Source organism: Heptranchias perlo, unplaced genomic scaffold (assembly GCF_035084215.1).
Source record: "Heptranchias perlo isolate sHepPer1 unplaced genomic scaffold, sHepPer1.hap1 HAP1_SCAFFOLD_55, whole genome shotgun sequence".
NCBI lineage: Eukaryota > Metazoa > Chordata > Chondrichthyes > Hexanchiformes > Hexanchidae > Heptranchias > Heptranchias perlo.
This window is the reverse complement of record NW_027139570.1, coordinates 854,101-875,654: the sequence shown is the minus strand read 5'-3', so window position 1 is coordinate 875,654 and position 21,554 is coordinate 854,101. Positions and strand designations below refer to the sequence as shown.

Sequence of the window (21,554 nt, the reverse complement as noted above, 5' to 3'; positions counted from 1 at the left end):
CCACAATCTGTCCCTGGGATTGATCACAACAATCCGTCCCTCGGAATTATCACCACAATCTGTCCCTGGGATTGATCACAACAATCCGTCCCTCGGAATTATCACCACAATCTGTCCCTGGGATTGATCACAACAATCCCTCCCTCGGAATTATCACCACAATCTGTCCCTGGGATTGATCACAACAATCCGTCCCTCGGAATTATCACCACAATCTGTCCCTGGGATTGATCACAACAATCCCTCCCTCGGAATTATCACCACAATCTGTCCCTGGGATTGATCACAACAATCCGTCCCTCGGAATTATCACAACAATCTGTCCCTGGGATTGATCACAACAATCCGTCCCTCGGAATTATCACCACAATCTGTCCCTGGGATTGATCACAACAATCTGTCCGTCGGAATTATCACCACAATCTGTCCTCAAACACTTTCTCACTTCCATCCCGGGGAGGGGATATTTATAACCCCCTGAAAATTAGGAGAATCCAATCTTTATACCGACCACAGCACATGAATAGTCCTTTCTGGATTTATCAATGTAACTGGTGCATCTGCTGAATATTTACCGTGATAAATGTAACTGTGGAAAGTCAGTGCTCATTCCCCCAGTAACTGAGGTGATTGATGCTCAGGGATAGTTTAATTCGGTGGTTAAATGGTTACTGTCCTCACTTACAGAAACAGCCTCCCCCTCAGCTCACTGACAAGACACTGGCTCTTGGGTCCCGGGTTGAAAGCGCAAAAACATCAGGAAATCGATGGGACTTTTAGCAAACAATGTCCCAGATGGAAATGTAACAATGTCTTTCTCACCAAGTATCTGTTTTACTGAACTTCCTGGAACAAGAAGAGATAAATTTAAATGTGTAACTAACTCTGTTCACAGTTGAAGTGGCAGCGAACAGTCAAACCGGTTCGATTAGATTTCACCAGAAAGGCCGCTCCCTGTTCTCAAACAAATGAGGAATGTTTGAGTTGAAATCCATCCTGAGGTTTGACAGCAGCTTTCACACAGAGGGCGGAGTTCAGAATCTCACATCACAAGGTTCAGATCAAATTCACAATGAGTGACTTGTTCAAATAAAACAAGGAACTTCCACCTCATTGGTTGTAATGAAATAACAAGGATATAAGTTGCAAAATCTGCACGGACATTGAGAGAGGGAAGATCCTTGCGGGATTAAGGTAAGTTAATGTAGCTTCATTTTGTTATTTTATTATCGTTTTCTCCCCTTCCTCTTTCTTTCCAAAGCCGATTTCCCGCGGTCAGTTATGTTTCTCGGCGTGGGGAGCTCTGTATTCCTCGCGGGTGTCACAATTCACCAAGTGATCGCTCGGAATGTGACTGAAGCCGGGATATTTTACAACGGGGATTTCAGGACGAAACCCTCTCCTGGTCTCCACTTGTCTCCCCACAGACACAATATTATAAGAGCGGTTACAGGACAGAAATCAGGAACATGAACACGGTGGATTTACCATCCTCCCCATTTCAGAATTTGCAGTTCAGTAAACAGAAGTTGAACCTGGGTCCGTCGAACTCCGGACGGATTTTTCCTGTAACACTGGCTCTTTTTACTCACTGGACCCTTTGGTGCCCGATACACTTTTATTTAACTGACCAAAGGCGGGACCAGCTGTTCAGACCGAACACACAGTTCAGCTCAGTGAAGGGTTCACACATTCGCACTGTCCGATTATCGATCTCTGCTCGGCACCTGGAAAATCAGCCTCTGGTTACCTGAGGCCGGACTGAGCGCGATCCACTCACAGGATAGGAGCAATTTCGGAGATAAAAATTACCCACCATTAATTACAATAATTAAAAACTGTTTAATGCCACAGTGTCAGTTAGAAACATTCGGTGGGAAAAGAGAGCAGAGACTTTCGCTTTGCTAAATTAAGTTCATATTAATGAGGAAGTTATTTGCAAAACTGCCGCAGCTGAAAAATAAAGAGAGACCGCTCCCTTTAGAGAGAAAAACATTTCAGGAATGTTTTAGATGGAAACCGGTTCAGGGCTGAAACGATCTTTCACACAGATATGAGGTTTATGATCGTTAATCTAGATAAATTGAGAAGTTACTTTTTATATCAACAGGTAGGAGGATCCATCACTAATATCTATACAAAAAGTAACTATTCAAATTACCAACAGGCAGAAGGTTCCATCACTAATCTTTATATAAAAAGTTTCTACATAAATTACCAACAGGTCGGAGGGTCCGTCACTAATCTATCTTAAAAGTAACGACATAAAATATCAACAGGTAGGAGGGTCCATCACTAATCTTTATATAAAAAGTAACGACACAAATTACCAACAGGTAGGAGGACCCATCACTAATCTTTATATAAAATGTAACTACACAAATTACCAACAGCTAGGAGGTCTATCGCTAATCTTTATATAAAAAGTAACTACACAAATTACCAACAGGTAGGACGGTCCATCACTAATCTTTATATAAAAAGTAACGACACAAATTACCAACAGGTAGGACGGTCCATCACTAATCTTTATATAAAATGTAACTACACAAATTACCAACAGCTAGGAGGACCCATCACTAATCTTTATATAAAATGTAACTACACAAATTACCAACAGCTAGGAGGTCTATCGCTAATCTTTATATAAAAAGTAACTACACAAATTACCAACAGGTAGGAGGGTCCATCACTAATCTTTATATAAAATGTAACTACACAAATTACCAACAGCTAGGAGGTCCATCGCTAATCTTTATATAAAAAGTAACTACACAAATTACCAACAGGCAGAAGGGTCCATCACTAATCTTTATATAAAAAGTATGTGCATAAATTATCAACAGGTAGGAGGGTCCATCACTGTTATTTCAGTAAAAAAGTAATAACACAAAGTACCAACGGGTAGGAGGTCCATCACTCATCCTTATATAAAAAGTAACCACACAAATTACCAACAGGGAGGAGGGTCCATCACTCATCCTTATATAAAAAGTAACCACACAAATTACCAACAGGTAGGCGGGTCCATCACTAATCTTTATATAAAAAGTAACCACGCAAGTTACCAACAGGTAGGCGGGTCCATCGCTAATCCTTATATAAAAAGTAACTACACAAATTCCCAACAGGTAGTAGAGTCCATGACTAATCTTTATATAAAACGTCTCCACACAAATTACAAACAGGTAGGAGGGTCCATCACTAATCTTTATATAAAAAGTAACCACACAAATTCCCAACAGGTAGGTGGGTCCATCGCTAATCCTAATATAAAAAGTAACTACACAAATTACCAACAGGTAGGAAGGTCCATCACTAATCTTTATATGAAAGGTATCCACACAAATGACCAACACGTTGGAAGGTCCAACTCTAATCTGCTGATATTATACCCATCCAGGGTTAATAACGTTACAACAAATGGGTAAAGTACACTGCCTTCTCTTCACAGATCGAAGCTCCACAATTTCCGAGACCCTGCAAATTCCGACGATTGCCGACTGTAAAATATGAAGGTGCCCACCAGGGATAGAATAGAAGAGAACAGGCAATTGATGAATATGTGGAGGGAGGCAGCATTGTTTTAACATACAAGAAACCTTTCAGTGCTCAGGGATATCGGGTAAATTGAAACAAGATAATGATTTTGATATTTTTTAATATTATTGCTGAACGATGTTCGATATTGTCATTTCTTTTTGTGAAATAGATCATGTGGTAAAATAAAATCAACAGGACGACAATGAAAAATATTTTTCTTCAGTGTAAAATTTAGAAATCTATTATTTATTCCCCAATGACCTCTCTCAAAAAAGATGGGAAAGTGAGTGTTAACTAAAGTTCCTGTTGGCTTCAGTGTAGTTTGTGTGCATTAAACTGTTGATGTTCACACAGCCCCATGTTGTAAAAAATATAACAACGAACACCCCGGAGAATTACTGAGGTTTATACCCTCCTGGGGGCGGATCATGTCTCACGGACGAGGTTTATTCGCACTTTTAAATAGTAAGGAGGAGTTTACTACATTTCGCAACGCAACATTTCAGTGGGCTGTCGGTGTGGGCCTGGGTCAGTGGGCTGTCGGTGTGGGACTGTGTCAGGGGGATGTCCGTGTGGGCCTGGGTCAGTGGGCTTTGGGTGTGGGACTGGGTCAGTGGGGTGTCGGTATGGGACTTGGTCAGGGGGATGTCGGTGTGGGACTGGGTCAGTGGGGTGTCGGTGTAGGATTGGGTCAGTGGGGTGTCGGTGTAGGATTGGGTCAGTGGGGTGTCGGTGTGGGACTTGGTCAGTGGGGTGTCGGTGTGCAACTGGGTCAGTGGGATGTCGGTGTAGGATTGGGTCTGTGCGGTGTAGGTGTAGGGCTGAGTCATTGGGGTGTCGGTGTAGGACTGGCTCAGTGGGGTGTCCGTGTGGGACTGGGTCAGTGGGGTGTGGGTGTTGGACTGGGTCAGTGGGATGTCGGTGTGTGACTGGGTCAGTGGGGTGTCGGTGTAGGACTGGGTCAGTGGGTGTGTGTGTGGGACTGGGTCAGTGTGGTGTCGGTGTGGGACTGGGTCAGTGGGGTGTCCGTGTGGGACTGGGTAAGTGGGGTGCAGGTGTGGGACTGGGGCAGTGGGTGTTGTTGTCGGACCGGATCAGTGGGGTATAGGTTTGGGTCACTGGGGTTTCGATATGCGACTGCATCAGTGGTTTGTTTCCTTAGGGAGATGACAGGCTTAGAATCAGCTACATTTCAACGATTTATATGTTATTAAACATTGGAAGCAGCAGATTAATTTGTACTTTAAAATTCAGTATTTTCTTGAACTGTTCTCCCGAATAGGGTTTTAAACTAAAAAGGGGGGAGGAGACAGGTGAGGACAAATTTAGAAAACTAATGAGAAGAGGTACAATTCTCATTCGTGTTAATATTAGAATAGAGATAAATCACCTCACCTCCTACAGTGCTCATTGGTGTTAATATTAGAACAGTGGTAAATCTCCTCACCTCCTACAGTGCTCATTGGTGTTAATATTAGAACAGTGGTAAATCTCCTCACCTCCTACAGTGCTCATTAGTGTTAATATTAGAACAGTGGTAAATCTCTTCACATGCTACTGTGTTCATCAGTGTTAATATTAGAATAGTGGTAAATCTCCTCACCTCCTACAGTGCTCATTAGTGTTAATATGAGAACAGTGGTAAATCTCCTCACCACGTTCAGTGCTCATTAGCGTTAATATTAGAACAGTGGTAAATCTCCTCACCTCCTACAGTGCTAATTAATGTTAATATTAGAACAGTGGTAAATCTCCTCACCTCCTACAGTGCTCATTAGCGTTAATATTAGAACAGTGGTAAATCTCGTCACCTCCGACAGTGTTCATTAGTGTTAATATTAGAACAGTGGTAAATCTCCTCACCTCCAACAGTGTTCATTAGTGTTAACATTGGAACAGTGGTAAGTTTTCTCACCTCCTACAGTGCTCAACAGTGTCAATATTAGAACAGTGGTAAATCTCCTCACCTCCTACAGTGCTCATTAGTGTTAATATTCGAACAGTGGTAAATCTCCTCACCTCGTTCAGTGCTCATTTGCGTTAATATTAGAAGAGTGGTAAATTTCCTCACCTCCTACAGTGCTCATTAGCGTTAATATTAGAACAGCGGTAAATCTCCTCACCTCCTACAGTGCTCATAAGTGTTAATATTAGAACAGTGGTAAATCTCCTCACCTCCTACAGTGCTCATTAGCGTTAATATTAGAACAGTGGTAAATTTCCTCACCTCCTACAGTGCTCATTAGCGTTAATATTAGAACAGCGGTAAATCTCCTCACCTCCTACAGTGCTCATCAGTGTTAATATTAGAACAGTGGTAAATCTCCTCACCTCCAATAGTGCTCATTAGTGTTAATAATAGAACAGTGGTAAATCTCCTCACCTCCGACAGTGCTTATTCGTGTTAATATTACAACAGTGGTAAATCTCCTCACCTCCTACAGTGCTCTTTAGCGTTAATATTTGAACAGTGGTAAATTTCCTCACCTCCTACAGTGCTCATTAGTGTTAATATTAGAACAGTGGTAAATATCCTCACCTCCAACAGTGCTCATTGGTGTTAATATTCGAACAGTGGTAAATCTCCTCACCTCCTACAGTGCTCATTAGCATTAATATTAAAACAGTGGTAAATTTCCTCACCTCCTACAGTGCTTATTAGTGTTAATATTAGAACAGTGGTAAATTTCCTCACCTCCTACGGTGCTCATTAGCGTTAATATTAGAACAGTGGTAAATCTCCTCACCTCCTACAGTGCTCATTAGTGTTAATATTAGAACAGTGGTAAATCTCCTCACCTCCGACAGTGCTCATTAGTGTTAATATTAGAACAGTGGTAAATCTCCTCACCTCCTACAGTGCTCATTAGTGTTAATATTAGAACAGTGGTACATCTCCTCACCTCCGACAGTGCTCATTAGTGTTAATATTAGAACAGTGGTAAATCTCCTCACTTCCTACAGTGCTCATTAGTGTTAATATTAGAACAGTGGTAAATCTCCTCACCTCCAATAGTGCTCATTAGTGATAATATTAGAACAGTGGTAAATCTCCTCACCTCCGACAGTGCTCATTAGTGTTAATATTAGAACAGTGGTGAATCTCCTCACCTTCTACAGTGCTCATTCGTGTTAAGATGAGAACAGTGGTAAATCTCCTCACCTCCTACAGTGCTCATTAGCGTTAATATTAGAACAGCGGTAAATCTCCTCACCTCCTACAGTGCTCATTAGTGTTAATATTAGAACATTGGTAAATCTCGTCACCTCCAATAGTGCTCATTAGTGTTAATATTAGAACAGTGGTAAATCTCCTCACCTCCGACAGTGCTTATTAGTGTTAATATTACAACAGTTGTAAATCTCCTCACCTCCTACAGTGCTCATTAGTGTTAATATTAGAACAGTGGTAAATCTCCTCACCTCCGACAGTGCTCATTTCTGTTAATATTGGAACAGTGGTAAATCTCCTCAACTCCTACAGTGCTCATTAGCGTTAATATTAAAACAGTGGTAAATTTCCTCACCTCCTACAGTGCTCATTAGCGTTAATATTAGAACAGTAGTAAATCTCCTCACCTCCTACAGTGCTCATTAGTGTTAATATTGGAGCAGTGGTAAATCTCCTCACCTCCGACAGTGCTCATTGCTGTTAATATTGGAACAGTGGTAAATCTCCTCACCTCCTACGGTGCTCATTAGTCTTAATATTAGAACAGTGGTAAATCTCCTCACCTCCTACAGTGCTCATTAATGTTAATATTGGAACAGTTATAAATCTCCTCACCTCCGACAGTGCTTATTAGTGTTAATATTACAACAGTTGTAAATCTCCTCACCTCCTACAGTGCTCATTAGTGTTAATATTAGAACAGTGGTAAATCTCCTCACCTCCGACAGTGCTCATTTCTGTTAATATTGGAACAGTGGTAAATCTCCTCAACTCCTACAGTGCTCATTAGCGTTAATATTAAAACAGTGGTAAATTTCCTCACCTCCTACAGTGCTCATTAGCGTTAATATTAGAACAGTAGTAAATCTCCTCACCTCCTACAGTGCTCATTAGTGTTAATATTGGAGCAGTGGTAAATCTCCTCACCTCCGACAGTGCTCATTGCTGTTAATATTGGAACAGTGGTAAATCTCCTCACCTCCTACGGTGCTCATTAGTCTTAATATTAGAACAGTGGTAAATCTCCTCACCTCCTACAGTGCTCATTAATGTTAATATTGGAACAGTTATAAATCTCCTCACCTCCGACAGTGCTTATTAGTGTTAATATTAGAACAGTGTTAAATCTCCACACCACCTACAGTGCTCATTAGTCTTAATATTAGAATAGTGCTAAATCTCCTCACCTCCGACAGTGCTCATTAATGTTAATATTGGAGCTGTGGTAAATTATTCAGGTGCTGACACCATGAGTGATGTGATAAATATATTCTAAAAGAAGCACCTACCAGGTTATATCTCCATGAACACACGGACACTGTCACTGCTCAAAGATACCACAGGAATCCCACCCAGCTATATATTGTGTTTGTCGAAAGACATCATATTCATAAAGTATCTGAATTTAATAATGACATCCAACAAATCAAAAATATTCAACACAAATCTGTGAATAAAAATAATCCAAGTGTCCTATACTCTGTGAAACCGAGTGAAGGATCATTTAATTCACCAATGATCACCCCGCTCCATATATCCTCCAGAATATTCACTACCTTCGGAATGAGGCTGGTTCTGGCCTGCAATGTGTGAGTAAATCTTACCAATGGGCAATCACAGTGCAGAGTCTCGGCCGACGGGATTACGTCTGGAACTGGGTTGAGGAGATCAGCGGGACTCACTGGAGTTCACTTGTCAGCTGTATGTGTCACACCTGATGTGGAGTGTTGATCATAACACTCGAGAAATGCTCGTTGTACTGATGGGAGAGGTGGGGCTTGTATAATGTTTAACAAGGCAACGCTCACCTGCTCATTTTAATATTTCTCTTTAACTCTCCCATTAATGTTACATTTATTGCAGAGCATCAGAATCTGGGAACGTCTGTCACCACCATGGCTGAAGGTCCAAACAGGGGAGAAAATCCAACATCTTCAACAAGAATGAGAATAGACACAGGTAGGTTCACAAAAATCATCAAAATTGAATTGCTGTCCTGACAATGGGACCAAATCACGAGCAGGAACCTGCAGCTCACACAGGAACAGGTAACAGCACAGATACTCTGGCGATAGAGGGAAGTGAGTGACCATCTAGAGGGAGAGTAGAGTCACAGGAGGAGGGATCTCCCGAGAACTCGAACTGTCTAACAGATACCTGGTGTTGAGGACTGCAAGGGGGATAGAGACAGTGACTCAGAGGATTGTCTTCCTGAGTAACAGTGTGAGACCGAGGACCCGGAGTGGGGTGGTGGTTCGAGGCAGGTGGGGCACAGGAATTGCAGAGCGATAGTGGTGGGAGATTCTATAGTCAGAGGAATAGACAGACGCTTCTGCAGCCCTGAGCAGGTTCCAAATGTTAAGTTGCCTTCCTGGTGCCAGAAGAACGAATTTCCAGGAAAGGGAGGGGCCATCTCTGGGAAAGAAAGGAGAGCAGAGAACAGCCAAGGTCGGAACCAATAACACGGAAAGAAATGCATTAATAGTGGCAATAGATTAAAAAAACAAAGCCTCCAGGTAGTCTCCGGATTGATTTTCACTGGGCCGCTTAAGGGGCGAAATATGAGACAGGTCAATGTGTGGCTGCAGGGCTGGAACAGGACGTAAAGGTTCACGGTCTTGGGACACGAGAGTGAGTTCATGGAGAAGGGAAGGGACGGTCACGGTCTGAACCGACCAACAATGGTTTTACAGACTGGGTGAATGGAGCAGGAGGGAATGGTTCACGGTCTTGGGGTCTGGAGCGAGTTCAGGGAGAAGGGAAGGGACGGTCACGGTGTGAACCGACAACAATGGTTTTACAGACTGGGTGAATGGAGCAGGAGGGAAGGTTTCATGGTCGTATGGACTACCGTGAGTTCAGGGAGAAGGGAAGGGACGGTCACGATCTGAACCGACCAATGGTTTTACAGACAGGTTAATGGAGCAGTGGGAGGGTGTCAGCTGATATGACTGGGGGGTGGGTGGTAACATCCGGATATGAGACTGGAGAGTGGAATTAATAGAACTGTTGGAGGAGGAACAGAAGATTTATGAAATGGTGAATAGTTATTAGCAGGTAAAAGGAAGGTGGTTTTGAAGTATTGAGAGATAAAGTCACTTGATATTTAGAAAAAAGCGAATAAACGAAAACGTGTCAACATGCCAAAAAATCGGTGTTATGGTTGAGTTTTATATCTGTGAATATACAAATCATTCCAAACACATTTGGAACGTCAGAAGCATAAGAGATATGATCTAATATCTTCAAGACAGGGCCTGAGTTTTCACAGGAGTCAGAGCGAAATGTTCCTGGTTATAACATTTTGAGGGGAGAGAAAAATAGTTCTGGACGCCAGTATCAATAAAAGTTCTATGATAGAGCTAGGACAATTACAACTTGCATTTATAAAGCAAATTGAATGTTGTAAAACGACCCAGGGCGCTTCACAGGAGCGATTATCAAACACAATTTGACACCGAGTCAAATAAGGAGATATTCGGACGGGTGACCAAAAGATTGTTCAAAGAGGTAGGTTTTAAGGAGAGAGAAGGAAAGGTTTAGAAAATAATGATGTTCCAGGAAGCTGTATTAAGATAGAATCCATATGCACGCAGTTAAGCAATCGGAAGAGAAGTCGCATAATTTTCAGTGGGTTTTGGAGGCCAGCAATCAATGGAGGAGAGATAGAGGGGGAACTGGGGGAAACTAGTTGTGGATGAAGGTTTGGGGAGATACAGAATATTTCCTTTAGTTTCTAAAAATGGTGGTGGAAGTGAAAATGTTGGTGTCCAAGAGGAGGATGTGCGGCCATAGTTAGAGATAACTGTAGAGAAGGATTTGTATCTGAGAAACATCGCCGAGGTGGATAAATCACTGGGCCCAGAGATAACACACCCGAGGCTGTTAAAGGAAGTCAGAGAGGTGATAGGAGGGACTCTGACCACAATTTCTCAAAGCTCATTTGATATAAAAATATATGCAGGTGGACTGAAGGAGCCCAAGTAATGTCTCTGGTAAAATCGGGAGACAGGGCCAACGAGTAACTGGAGACCAATTAGTCTGAGTCAGTAGTGTGAAAACTCCTCGAATCTGCAATTCCAGGTCGAATGAGTGAACATTTAGAGATACAGGCGATGATCAGGGGAGGCTGGAATGGATTCGCTGCAGACAAGCCGTATTTGACAAATGTGATAGAGCTTTGTTGAGAGGTGACGATACAGAACGATGGAATGTAGCACACGCAGTGTATCTGGGTTTTCAGAAGGTGTTTGATAATGTGGCTCACAGGAGGCTTCAGCCGTTTGATATCAGAGGAAACGTAGAAGCCCGGATAGAAAGTCGATAATGTGTTTATTTTTCTCCATTTTTGTTCACAGATCCGAACACTGCAATCACCGAGTTCCTGACAAATTGTGACGATTACCAGCTGTTCCAGTTGACGAAATTCTACCGGGACAGACTCGAACAGGCGATTGAAGAAGGGGTGGACGGAGTCAGCTCGTTGTTAACATATGAGAGGCATTTCAGTGGACAGGAACATCGGGTAAGTGCGAGGGACATAGAATGAGTTTGGATTATTTAAACATCACAGAACTAACAGGATATCAGATTTTGGAATCATAGAATGTGACAGAAGAGAAACAGGCCAAATAGGAAAGAAATTGATTAATCTGAAAATACAGTGAGTCTGAAACAATGATACGAAGAGATGGAAAAGGCCATTGCATCGGTCAGTGTCTTTACAAAGGTTCGGGTATAACTCTAGTGTAGGATTGAAAACAAAAGGGAAACAGTTTTTTATGCGACTGGGAAAAGGAGGGACCAATATATTCATTATTATTCTTTACAGAAAGTCGTTGATCTCGTGGAGAAGGGAAACAGGGCGGACAGTTCCAAACTTCTCCTAAATCTGGTGATGGAGAAAGGTTCTCGGGCCCGAAGGGTGATGTGGGAATCCTTTGTGAAAATGCACCATGTGGTACCAAAGTTGGACAAAATACTGCAGGAAATACAGGAACTTGGTACGGTAAAATCACACACTGAATTCAATTTCAGATTGAAACACTGCAGAATTTACTATAATATTACACAGATCTGATTTCATGAACACTCAATGATTTAAACAGGTCCTGATCCATTTGATTATATGAACATCGGACGAGGTTTATCTGAAATACCCAGTCACCTGAAAGGTAAGTGATGAAATGGAGATTTTAAACCCTTGATTTCACTTCTGATGATCAGAATGTTTGACTGTAGTCTTTTGTTCAGAGATTGTCACAATCTGGGAATCAGAAGTTCAAAGGGTGGAGGGAACAGAAATAAACGTAGTTCGGATTCAACTTAGAATTCACACGATTTCTGAATTATTCTGTAAAAATGCGGACGTTGCATTATTTCACTTAATCCAGCTACTGATCGCTATCACTTGTGAAGTCTTATACACACCTGGCAGGAGCCTGATACACTGTGAATCCCCATACATACCTGGCAGGATCCTGATACACTGTGAATCCCCATACACACCTGGCAGGATCCTGAGACACTGTGAATCCCCCCACACACCTGGCAGGATCCTGAGACACTGTGAATCCCCATACATACCTGGCAGGATCCTGATACACTGTGAATCCCCATACACACCTGGCAGGATCCTGATACACTGTGAATCCCCATACATACCTGGCAGGATCCTGATACACTGTGAATCCCCATACACACCTGGCACGATCCTGATACACTGTGAATCCCCATACATACCTGGCAGGATCCTGATACACTGTGAATCCCCCACACACCTGTCAGGATCCTGATACACTGTGAATCCCCATGCACACCTGGCACGATCCAGAGACACTGTGAATCCCCATACACAACTGGCAGGATCCTGATACACTGTGAATCCCCATACACAACTGGCAGGATCCTGATACATTGTGAATTCCCATGCACACCTGGCAGGATCCTGAGACACTGTGAATCCCCATACATACCTGGCAGGATCCTGATACACTGTGAATCCCCATACACACCTGGCAGGATCCTGATACACTGTGAATCCCCATACATACCTGGCAGGATCCTGATACACTGTGAATCCCCATACACACCTGGCACGATCCTGATACACTGTGAATCCCCATACATACCTGGCAGGATCCTGATACACTGTGAATCCCCCACACACCTGTCAGGATCCTGATACACTGTGAATCCCCATGCACACCTGGCACGATCCAGAGACACTGTGAATCCCCATACACAACTGGCAGGATCCTGATACACTGTGAATCCCCATACACAACTGGCAGGATCCTGATACATTGTGAATTCCCATACACAACTGGCAGGATCCTGATACACTGTGAATCCCCATACACACCTGGCAGGATCCTGATAGACTGTGAATCCACATACACACTTGGCAGGATCCTGATACATTGTGAATCCCCATACACACCTGTCAGGATCCTGATAGACTGTGAATCCCCATACACAATTGTCAGGATCCCGAAGGTGTGAATCCGAATGCACACCTCCTATATGCCGCCCTGACGTTCTGGGCTCACGAGTAAAGGTCAGTGCCTTGCGCTGGATGCTCTGGGTGATCTCCTCCCCTCGAAATCTGACCCACCATTAGCAAGAGGGAAAGGGGTGGAGAAATGCCAAACATTCAAATGTTCTCATTTCACAACACCGAAAAAGATGCCAAAGTGTTCGATCTGATCTGAGAAGATGTGCAGATGTTCACAAATTAGATCATTAATCCGTGGAGAAATGTTAGGGAAAGACAATGTTCAGGGTAATTAGCAAGTTATGGGCTGGCTTCTAATGGCAGTGAAAGAGAGAACCTTATTCAACTCAAAGAATAGTCCTTTAACTCAGGGGGCTTTTAGACCCAATACAATGACTAATGGAAACAGTTCGAAAATTTCCCAAACCTGCATTATAGGAAATTCAGACCAAAATGAAACAACGGAGTATAATTATTGCGCGAACGGTTGAAATGAACTGTGAATGTTTTCTGCTCTAACATTACACTGAGTGATGTGGGCAGTAGTTCTAATTCTAATTGTAATCGGTGATATGACAGGACTGTTCGAAAAACACGTTCAATGTCGGTGTAAAACTGCTGCAAAATTGTTCACAATTTCTGAATCACAATATAACGGGAGAATGATAAGAGACAGGAAAAGGCCATTTGGCCCAATTAAGCCTGTCCCTGTTAGAGAGATAACCCCAACCACCCCTCCTCTCAATGTATCTACAGCAAGACGTTCAATTACCTCTTGACCCAACTTCCACTCCCTCTTTCGTGACCTTCCCTGGTAACTGGTCCACGCTCTCTTATCCTTTGGGTGAGAAAATTAGCCTGATTTCCCTTCATATTTCTGACTTTCAATTTACTCCGTTATTCATTATTTTGAAGAATGTGATCCTGTTTCCTGCACTAATGTTCTGAATTCCATTAAAACATTTCAATGCCGAAGTCTGTTGCCCGAACAAAATACATCAAACCCTCTCACCATTCCCTTAAGCGAAACTCAAATACCTTAAATCGTCTTTCTGATGCCCCTCGATACCTTCAGAATGGCAGTAAACTTTATCTGTGAACAGGTGACCAAAGAAGTGCAGGTAATACCTCAGATAACATAACCGAGCACTGAAACAATAGCAATTTAACTCCTGTCTATTCAGTCTGTCCCTCTCCCAGTGCCCACAATATCCCAGATAACCTGCCCGAGGTCTGATACAATAACAGTGGAACTTCTGTCCATTCACAGTCTGTCCCTCTCCCAGTGCCCACAATATCCCAGATAACCTGCCCGAGGTCTGACACAATAACAGTGGAACTTCTGTCCATTCACAGTGTGTCCCACTCCCAGTGCACACAATATCCCAGATAACCTGCCCGAGGTCTGACACAATAACAGTGGAACTTCTGTTCATTCACAGTCTGTCCCTCTCCCAGTGCAAACAATAACCTATTTCCCATTTCCGCAGAGGGTCAGCACCACTGACGGTTTCATAAATTATTCCACTAGAACCTCAAGTTTCGTATACCAGAACCACGTTTGGATTAGTAATGATATGTCCATGGTACAGGGCGGGGCTGACAGGATTAACCATCAGAGGGAAAATATCACGTTCACAGACTTCTCCATGTTCAGTAAATATTAGAATCAAGTGAGGATTTAAAACTTTTATCAGCCCTTGTTCACTTTCAAGCGAGGTTTTCAGTAACTGAGTTTAATTCCCTGCTCGCAGCTCTATTGAAGCTGTGAATTCAATCTCGCAACATTTTAATGAATAGTAAAGTGATATTGAGAATTTGTTTTTATCTCAATACAACTATCATTGAGAACCACTTTCTGTCTGTTCGAATTGAAGATGTTCAACAGAAACACAAGGAGACACTCCGGGTCCAAACTGAAACACTGAGAGTGAACACGATCCTAATAAAGCAGAAGGTAAAGATTTTCAAGCTGGTCAGTCTATACACTGAGCTAACGGTCATTTCTACTATTCGAGATCGGACACTTGTAGAACATGAACTGGTGGCAAGAGGCCGAGACCATGAAGAGTGGAGAAAGAAACATCTCCGGAGAGAACTCGAAAAAATCCGAACTGATCAATTGTTTCAGAGCAGTTTTTCGCGGAGAAAATCCAAATCTGGGAGTTCAGCAGCAGTGAGCGGAGTCGCAGGGATTGGAAAAACAACAATGGTACAAAAGATTGTTTATGACTGGGCTACTGGGAAAATATACCCACACTTTCAATTTGTTTTCAGTTTTAAATTCCGTGAGTTAAACGCTATTAACTGTAGAATAAACCTGAGGAATCTGATACTGGATCTGTATCCTTACTTTGGGAATATTCTGGGAGAGCTCTGGAAGAACCCAGAGGGATTACTGTTTATATTCGATGGTTTAGATGAATTCAAGGACAGTATCGATTTTACGAAAATTCAGAGAAATACAGAACCTCAGTGCATGTGCACAGATCCTGAAGACCGTTGTAAAGTGTCTGACATTGTGTACAGTTTAATACAGCACAAGCTGCTCCCAGGATGTTCAGTGCTCGTGACCAGCCGCCCCACTGCATTACATTTATTGGAAAAGGCTGAGATCAGTGTCTGGGCTGAAATCATGGGATTTGTTGGTCAGGAACGGAAGGAATATTTCAACAAGTTTTTTGAAGATCAGGTGGTGGCAGCAGCTGTATTCAAACATGTGGAGGAGAACGAGATCCTGTACACCATGTGTTACAACCCTTCCTACTGCTGGATCCTCGGTCTGTCACTGGGTCCCTTCTTCAAACAAAGAGGCAGGAAACAGCAGCGAGTTCCCAAGACCATCACCCAACTATATTCCTACTATATTTATAACATTCTGAAAAACCATGGCAGAGAGATTGAATCCCCCCGTGATGTGTTACTGAATGTCGGTGAGATGGCCTTCACAGGAGTGTCCGAGAAGAAGATTGTGTTTAGAAGTGGAGATTTGATCAAGTACAATCTGCAACCTTCCCAGTTCCTGTCTGGGTTCATGATGGAACTTTTGGAGAGAGATGATTCTGCCCAGAGTGTGGTTTACACATTCCCGCACCTCACCATCCAAGAGTTTGTAGCCGCACTCGCACAATTCCTGACTCCAGATCCTGGGGACATCGGGAAACTCCTCAGTGAAGCCCACAGCAAGGATGATGGGCGATTTGAGATATTTCTCCGTTTTGTTGTTGGTCTCTCCTCCTCACAGTCAGCTCGGCCCCTGGAGGAGTTTCTGGGTCCATTTCTTCATCAAACAATCTGCGGAGTGATTGACTGGGTGAAGGAGAAGGTTGTCGTAGAGATTGGAAACATAGCGAGTGAAACTGGTAAAAGGAACCTCCTGAACACATTCCACTACCTGTTTGAGTCTCAGAATAAAATACTGGCTCGGGTCACAGTGGGATCTGTTGAAATACTTACATTTAGTAGATTACGACTGACCCCGATTGACTGTGCTGTGCTGTCTCATGTCATTGGACTCTGTGATTCAATAAAACACCTCAATCTGGAGAACTGCTCCATTCAGTGTGAAGAACTCCAGCGGCTGGGACCCGCACTGCACAAATGCCAGGTGTTGAGGTAACTGTTTATTTGTCTCTCACTGTTCGACCAATTGTAGAACAGTCACGGATTGTGTTGTTGCTCCGTAATGAAGGGAAACAAACAGTTCAGTTAAACCAGAGAGAAGCAGATTCAACACAAATATGGCAAATGATAAGAGGATCGGTTCGTAATTCCCTAAGGACTGGAAAATCTAAAATGGATCCTTGTGAACTAGTGGGGATTTTACAGTCTTTATCGGATCAGTAAATACAGGTCACTGAAAGAGTCTGATGATTTAAATATTCTAAATTACATTTATTGCTGTTTTTCTCACTTCCTAAGATACGTCCATTGCAGAAGCTCCTGCTCACTATTACTTACACGTAGACCGACACGAACTGCAGCAGTCCGTGTGTTAGAGCATCACACCCTCTTAACGAGGTGTGGGGGCAAGTGACAGTCACCGGACTGTCAACGTGTGTCGGAGAGGGAAGCAGAAACACCAAACATTCAGTAACAAAGAACAAAACACAGCTTTCGGGCAGTTAACCGCCAGTGGGCGAGCTGAGCTTTTCCCACAGGACGTCGGTCCGTTATCTTAACTCATCAATGACACAGCCCTTCACACTCTCCAACACATCCACCATCTCTTCACCCAGCTGGCAGCACTCGTGCCTCTGAGTGAGAAGGTCGTGGATTCAGGCCCCTCGCTCATTAATCCAGGCCGACACTTCAGTGGGATTTGAGAGCTGAAATCTGCCTGTAAAAACATTCCAATCTAACTGGATGTGGGGTTTCAGCCCAGGGGTACAGACACACACCGTCCAGCAGTGGGGCCTCACACACAGCGGGAGGGTCCTGGGTTAACCAGGGACAGTGAACCCGGGAATTTCCGATAATCTGCCCGTTGTGTGAGGCCCCGCTCGGGGTGGGAACTTTAGAAAATTCCCCATAAACTGTCGAGCCCGTTGCACCTGAAATAAATGTAGTGCCAGTTTAATGGGAATAAAGTGAGAGATTCCCCTCCCTATAGACTAGGAGTACAGGGACATTTGAAACTTGTAACAGGACAGAATAAACTCTCCTTATCACATAAAATCATGTGGGACGGATTTCACAGCAGCCGTTTCACAATATAACTCACCCTGAGATATTAGACAGATTAATAAAGCACTGCATAAAGTACAGGAAATCACCGCTTTATCATTTAATCCAGGGAAAATCGCCCCATTCATATAAAATCTGGGATTGAAGAAGCAGCACAAATGAGACAAGTTTCCGCAAACATGACGGGAGAGGTCACTGATCTCCAGGAGGGTAATTCTGATCATCAGGGAATAAGACCGGACTGAGGGAAATTTAAAGGCTTCACACAGACAGCACTTTATTTGATAAATACATTTACTGATTGTCCCTGAGTCTATGGGGCATTGGTCAGAGAGAGATTCATTGTCAGTGACAGGGAAATCTGGTTATTAATTTCCTGAAGATTTTTCAGTGTTTCCTCCAACATCAGAGAGAAATTGTATCAGATCGGGGATTGGATTTAGTTTGTCTCTCACTCTCTGTCTGTTTGTGTTTAGACTGGGGAGCAATAAACTGGGAGATTCAGGAGTGAAACTACTGTCAGCCCCTCTGAGGAACCCGGACTGTAAAATACAGGAACTGCAGTAAGTATCAGATTGTGTGAGATTGTGTTTATAATAACTGGATGCCGAATACGGTACATTAATAACAGTATAAGTAATAATAATACAAATAAATAATGGAAATTTACCCTGATTCCTGTTATTTCTCTCTCCCTGATCTCCAGGTTACGGTATAACGATCTCACAGGTTCTTGCAGCGAGGATCTCTCCTCCGCTCTCAGTATAAACCGGTCTCTGACGGTTCTGGACCTGAGTAATAATAAACTGGGAGATTCAGGAGTGACACTACTGTCTGCGGCTCTGAGGAACCCGGACTGTAAAATACAGAAACTGCGGTAAATATCAGACTGCGTGAGATTGCGTTTATAATATCTGGATGTCTGACACTGCACATTATTATTAGTATCAGTAATAGTGTTATTAATAAACACTGTACATTATTATTAGTATCAGTAATAGTGTTATTAATAAACACTGTACATTATTATTAGTATCAGTAATAGTGTTATTAATAAACACTGTACATTATTATTAGTATCAGTAATAGTGTTATTAATAAACACTGCACATTATAATTAGTATCAGTAATCGAGTTATTAATAAACACTGGGGAATTACCTTGATTCCTGATATTTCTCCCTCTCTCTGATCCACAGTCTGGATGATGTCGGTCTCACAGATTCTTGTACCGAGGATCTCGTCTCCACTCTCAGTACAAACCGGTCACTGACGGATCTGAACCTTGGATCAAACTCCTTCACAGACCGATCTGTCCCCGCTCTCCGCTCCCTCATACTGACCCGCAGGAGTCTGGAGCGTATCTGGTGAGTGTTTGTGTTAATGTTTAAAGTAAGAAATAAAATATCAATTTGATTCGGTCCCTTTTATGGGTAATATTTGTCTGTAATTATTATTGAAAAATTAACCACAATCTCCCTGTTATTTACACTGTTCAATCTGTTTACTTCCTGTTTAATCTTTAATTTGTTTCAGGTTGAGGGGGAATCTGTTCAGTCCAAACGGAAAGAGACACCTGGAGTCACTGCGGGAATCCAAACCCGGACTGAATGTGGCAGTGTGAACATTTTAATTTATAAACATTCCTGGTCTCATTTTTTGAACATTTTTGGCCGATTCTCTGTCCCTCCCCTTTAACCGGCCGCGCTCCAGGTTTAAATCCGAACGGCCCCTTTAACGGTTTCCAGCTCGAGCTGAGCGAGCGTCGTCTCCCATTGTGACGTCAGAGGCCCAGCGACAGGGTCACGAGACTCAGTCACCCGGTCCCACAGCGCTGATTCTGCCGGATATCCGGGGCTGGATGGTCCCCAATGGGGCACTGGGTCAATGTACAGACAGGAAGGGCCCAGGGTGTGGATCAGTCTGGGCTGCAGTGGGACACTGGGTCAATGTACAGACAGGAAGGGCCCAGGGTGGGGCTCAGTCTGGGCTGGAGTGGGGCACTGGGTCAATGTACAGACAGGAAGGGCCCAGGGTGGGGCTCAGTCTGGGCTGCAGTGGGACACTGGGTCAATGTACAGAGAGGAAGGGCCCAGGGTGGGGCTTAGTCTGGGCTGCAGTGCGACATTGGTCAATGTACAGACAGGAAGGGCCCAGGGTGGGGCTTAGTCTGGGCTGCAGTGGGACACTGGGTCAATGTACAGACAGGAAGGGCACAGGGTGGGGCTCAGTCTGGGCTGCAGTGGGACACTGGGTCAATGTACAGACAGGAAGGGCCCAGGGTGGGGCTCAGTCTGGGCTGCAGTGGGACACTGGGTCAATGTACAGACAGGAAGGGCCCAGGGTGGGCCTCAGTCTGGGCTGCAGTGGGACACTGGGTCAATGTACAGACAGGAAGGGCCCAGGGTGGGGCTCAGTCTGGGCTGCAGTGGAACACTGGGTCAATGTACAGAGAGGAAGGGCCCAGTGTGGGGCTCAGTCTGGGCTGCAGTGGGACACTGGGTCAATGTACAGACAGGAAGGGCCCAGGGTGGGGCTCAGTCTGGGCTGCAGTGGGACACTGGGTCAATGTACAGACAGGAAGGGCCCAGGGTGGGGCTCAGTCTGGGCTGCAGTGGGACACTGGGTCAATGAACAGACAGGAAGGGCACAGAGTGGGGGCTGAATCTGGGCTGCAGTGGGACACTGGGTCAATGCACAGACAGGAAGGACCCAGGGTGGGTCTCAGTCTGGGCTGCAGTGGGACACTGGGTCAATGAACAGACAGGAAGGGCCCAGGGTGGGGCTCAGTCTGGGCTGCAGTGGGACACTGGGTCAATGTACAGACAGGAAGGGCCCAGGGTGGGGCTCAGTCTGGGCTGCAGTGGGACACTGGGTCAATGTACAGACAGGAAGGGCCCAGGGTGGGGCTCAGTCTGGGCTGCAGTGGGACACTGGGTCAAAGTACAGACAGGAAGGGCCCAGTGTGGGGCTCAGTCTCGGCTGCAGTTTGACGCTGGTTCGAAGTACAGCCAGGTAGTGACCATGGTGACAATTGTCCCAATGTACAGTGTGAGTCCCTCCCAATGAGTTGTCGAACTCTGTAACAAGTGTCCCTGAAACCATCCAAAATCTCTGCACTCCTCCAATTCTGGCCTCTTGCACATCCCCCACTCCCTTTTGCTCCATCATTGGCGGCCGTGCCTTTGCTGCCTGCGCCCAAAACTCTGGAATTCCCTCTCTGAACCTCTCCGCCTCTCTCTCCTCCTTTGAGAAGTTCCTTAAAACCTTCCTCTTTTCCCAAGCTTTTGGTCACTTGTCCCAATACCTCCTTGTGTGGCTCGGTGTCACATGAATCGCTCTTGTGAAGCGCCCTGTGACGCTTTACTACGATAAAGGTGTAATATAAATGTAAGTTGTTGTCTTTGTGCTGTGTTAATAAAACTCCACCGCTTACTTCAGCTCAGGCCTGGTCTCGTTAGTTTTTTTTAAATGAGGTTAGTGTTTTAAAATATTGAGTGAAGGACCCTGGAAATTCCATCCCTATTCCTCCAAGCGGCATCGCAGACATGTCTGTTTGATCGAGTTAGCCATGTGTGCGTGTGTGTGGGGTGGGGTGGGGCGGGGTAGTGGGTGGCGGTGAGAGGTCTTAATCGGGAGGCTGGATGTGCAGTTTAAA

General features: G+C 44.1%; 1 protein-coding gene across 1 annotated transcript; it reads left to right on the top strand.

Annotated features, from left to right (window-relative positions):
- Positions 1–1,110: 1,110 nt before the first annotated feature.
- LOC137315465 (NACHT, LRR and PYD domains-containing protein 3-like) lies at positions 1,111–21,331 on the top strand. Its single transcript, XM_067980155.1, has 11 exons — positions 1,111–1,194; positions 3,455–3,625; positions 8,579–8,674; positions 11,074–11,240; positions 11,547–11,718; positions 11,824–11,889; positions 15,089–16,826; positions 18,374–18,460; positions 18,604–18,774; positions 19,096–19,263; positions 19,433–21,331. Exons 3-11 carry the CDS (start codon positions 8,611–8,613, stop codon positions 19,518–19,520), a joined length of 2,721 nt encoding a protein of 906 aa, XP_067836256.1. The 5' UTR covers positions 1,111–1,194; positions 3,455–3,625; positions 8,579–8,610; the 3' UTR covers positions 19,521–21,331.
- The last annotated feature ends 223 nt before the right edge of the window (positions 21,332–21,554 follow it).

Coding starts and splice junctions, on each gene's coding strand:
- LOC137315465 (XM_067980155.1), top strand. CDS start 8,611: ATGGCTGAAGGTCCAAACAGGGGAGAAAATCCAACATCTTCAACAAGA. Junction 11,890..15,088: donor AATACCCAGTCACCTGAAAG/GTAAGTGATGAA, acceptor TTCGAATTGAAG/ATGTTCAACAGAAACACAAG. Junction 18,775..19,095: donor TGTAAAATACAGAAACTGCG/GTAAATATCAGA, acceptor TCTGATCCACAG/TCTGGATGATGTCGGTCTCA.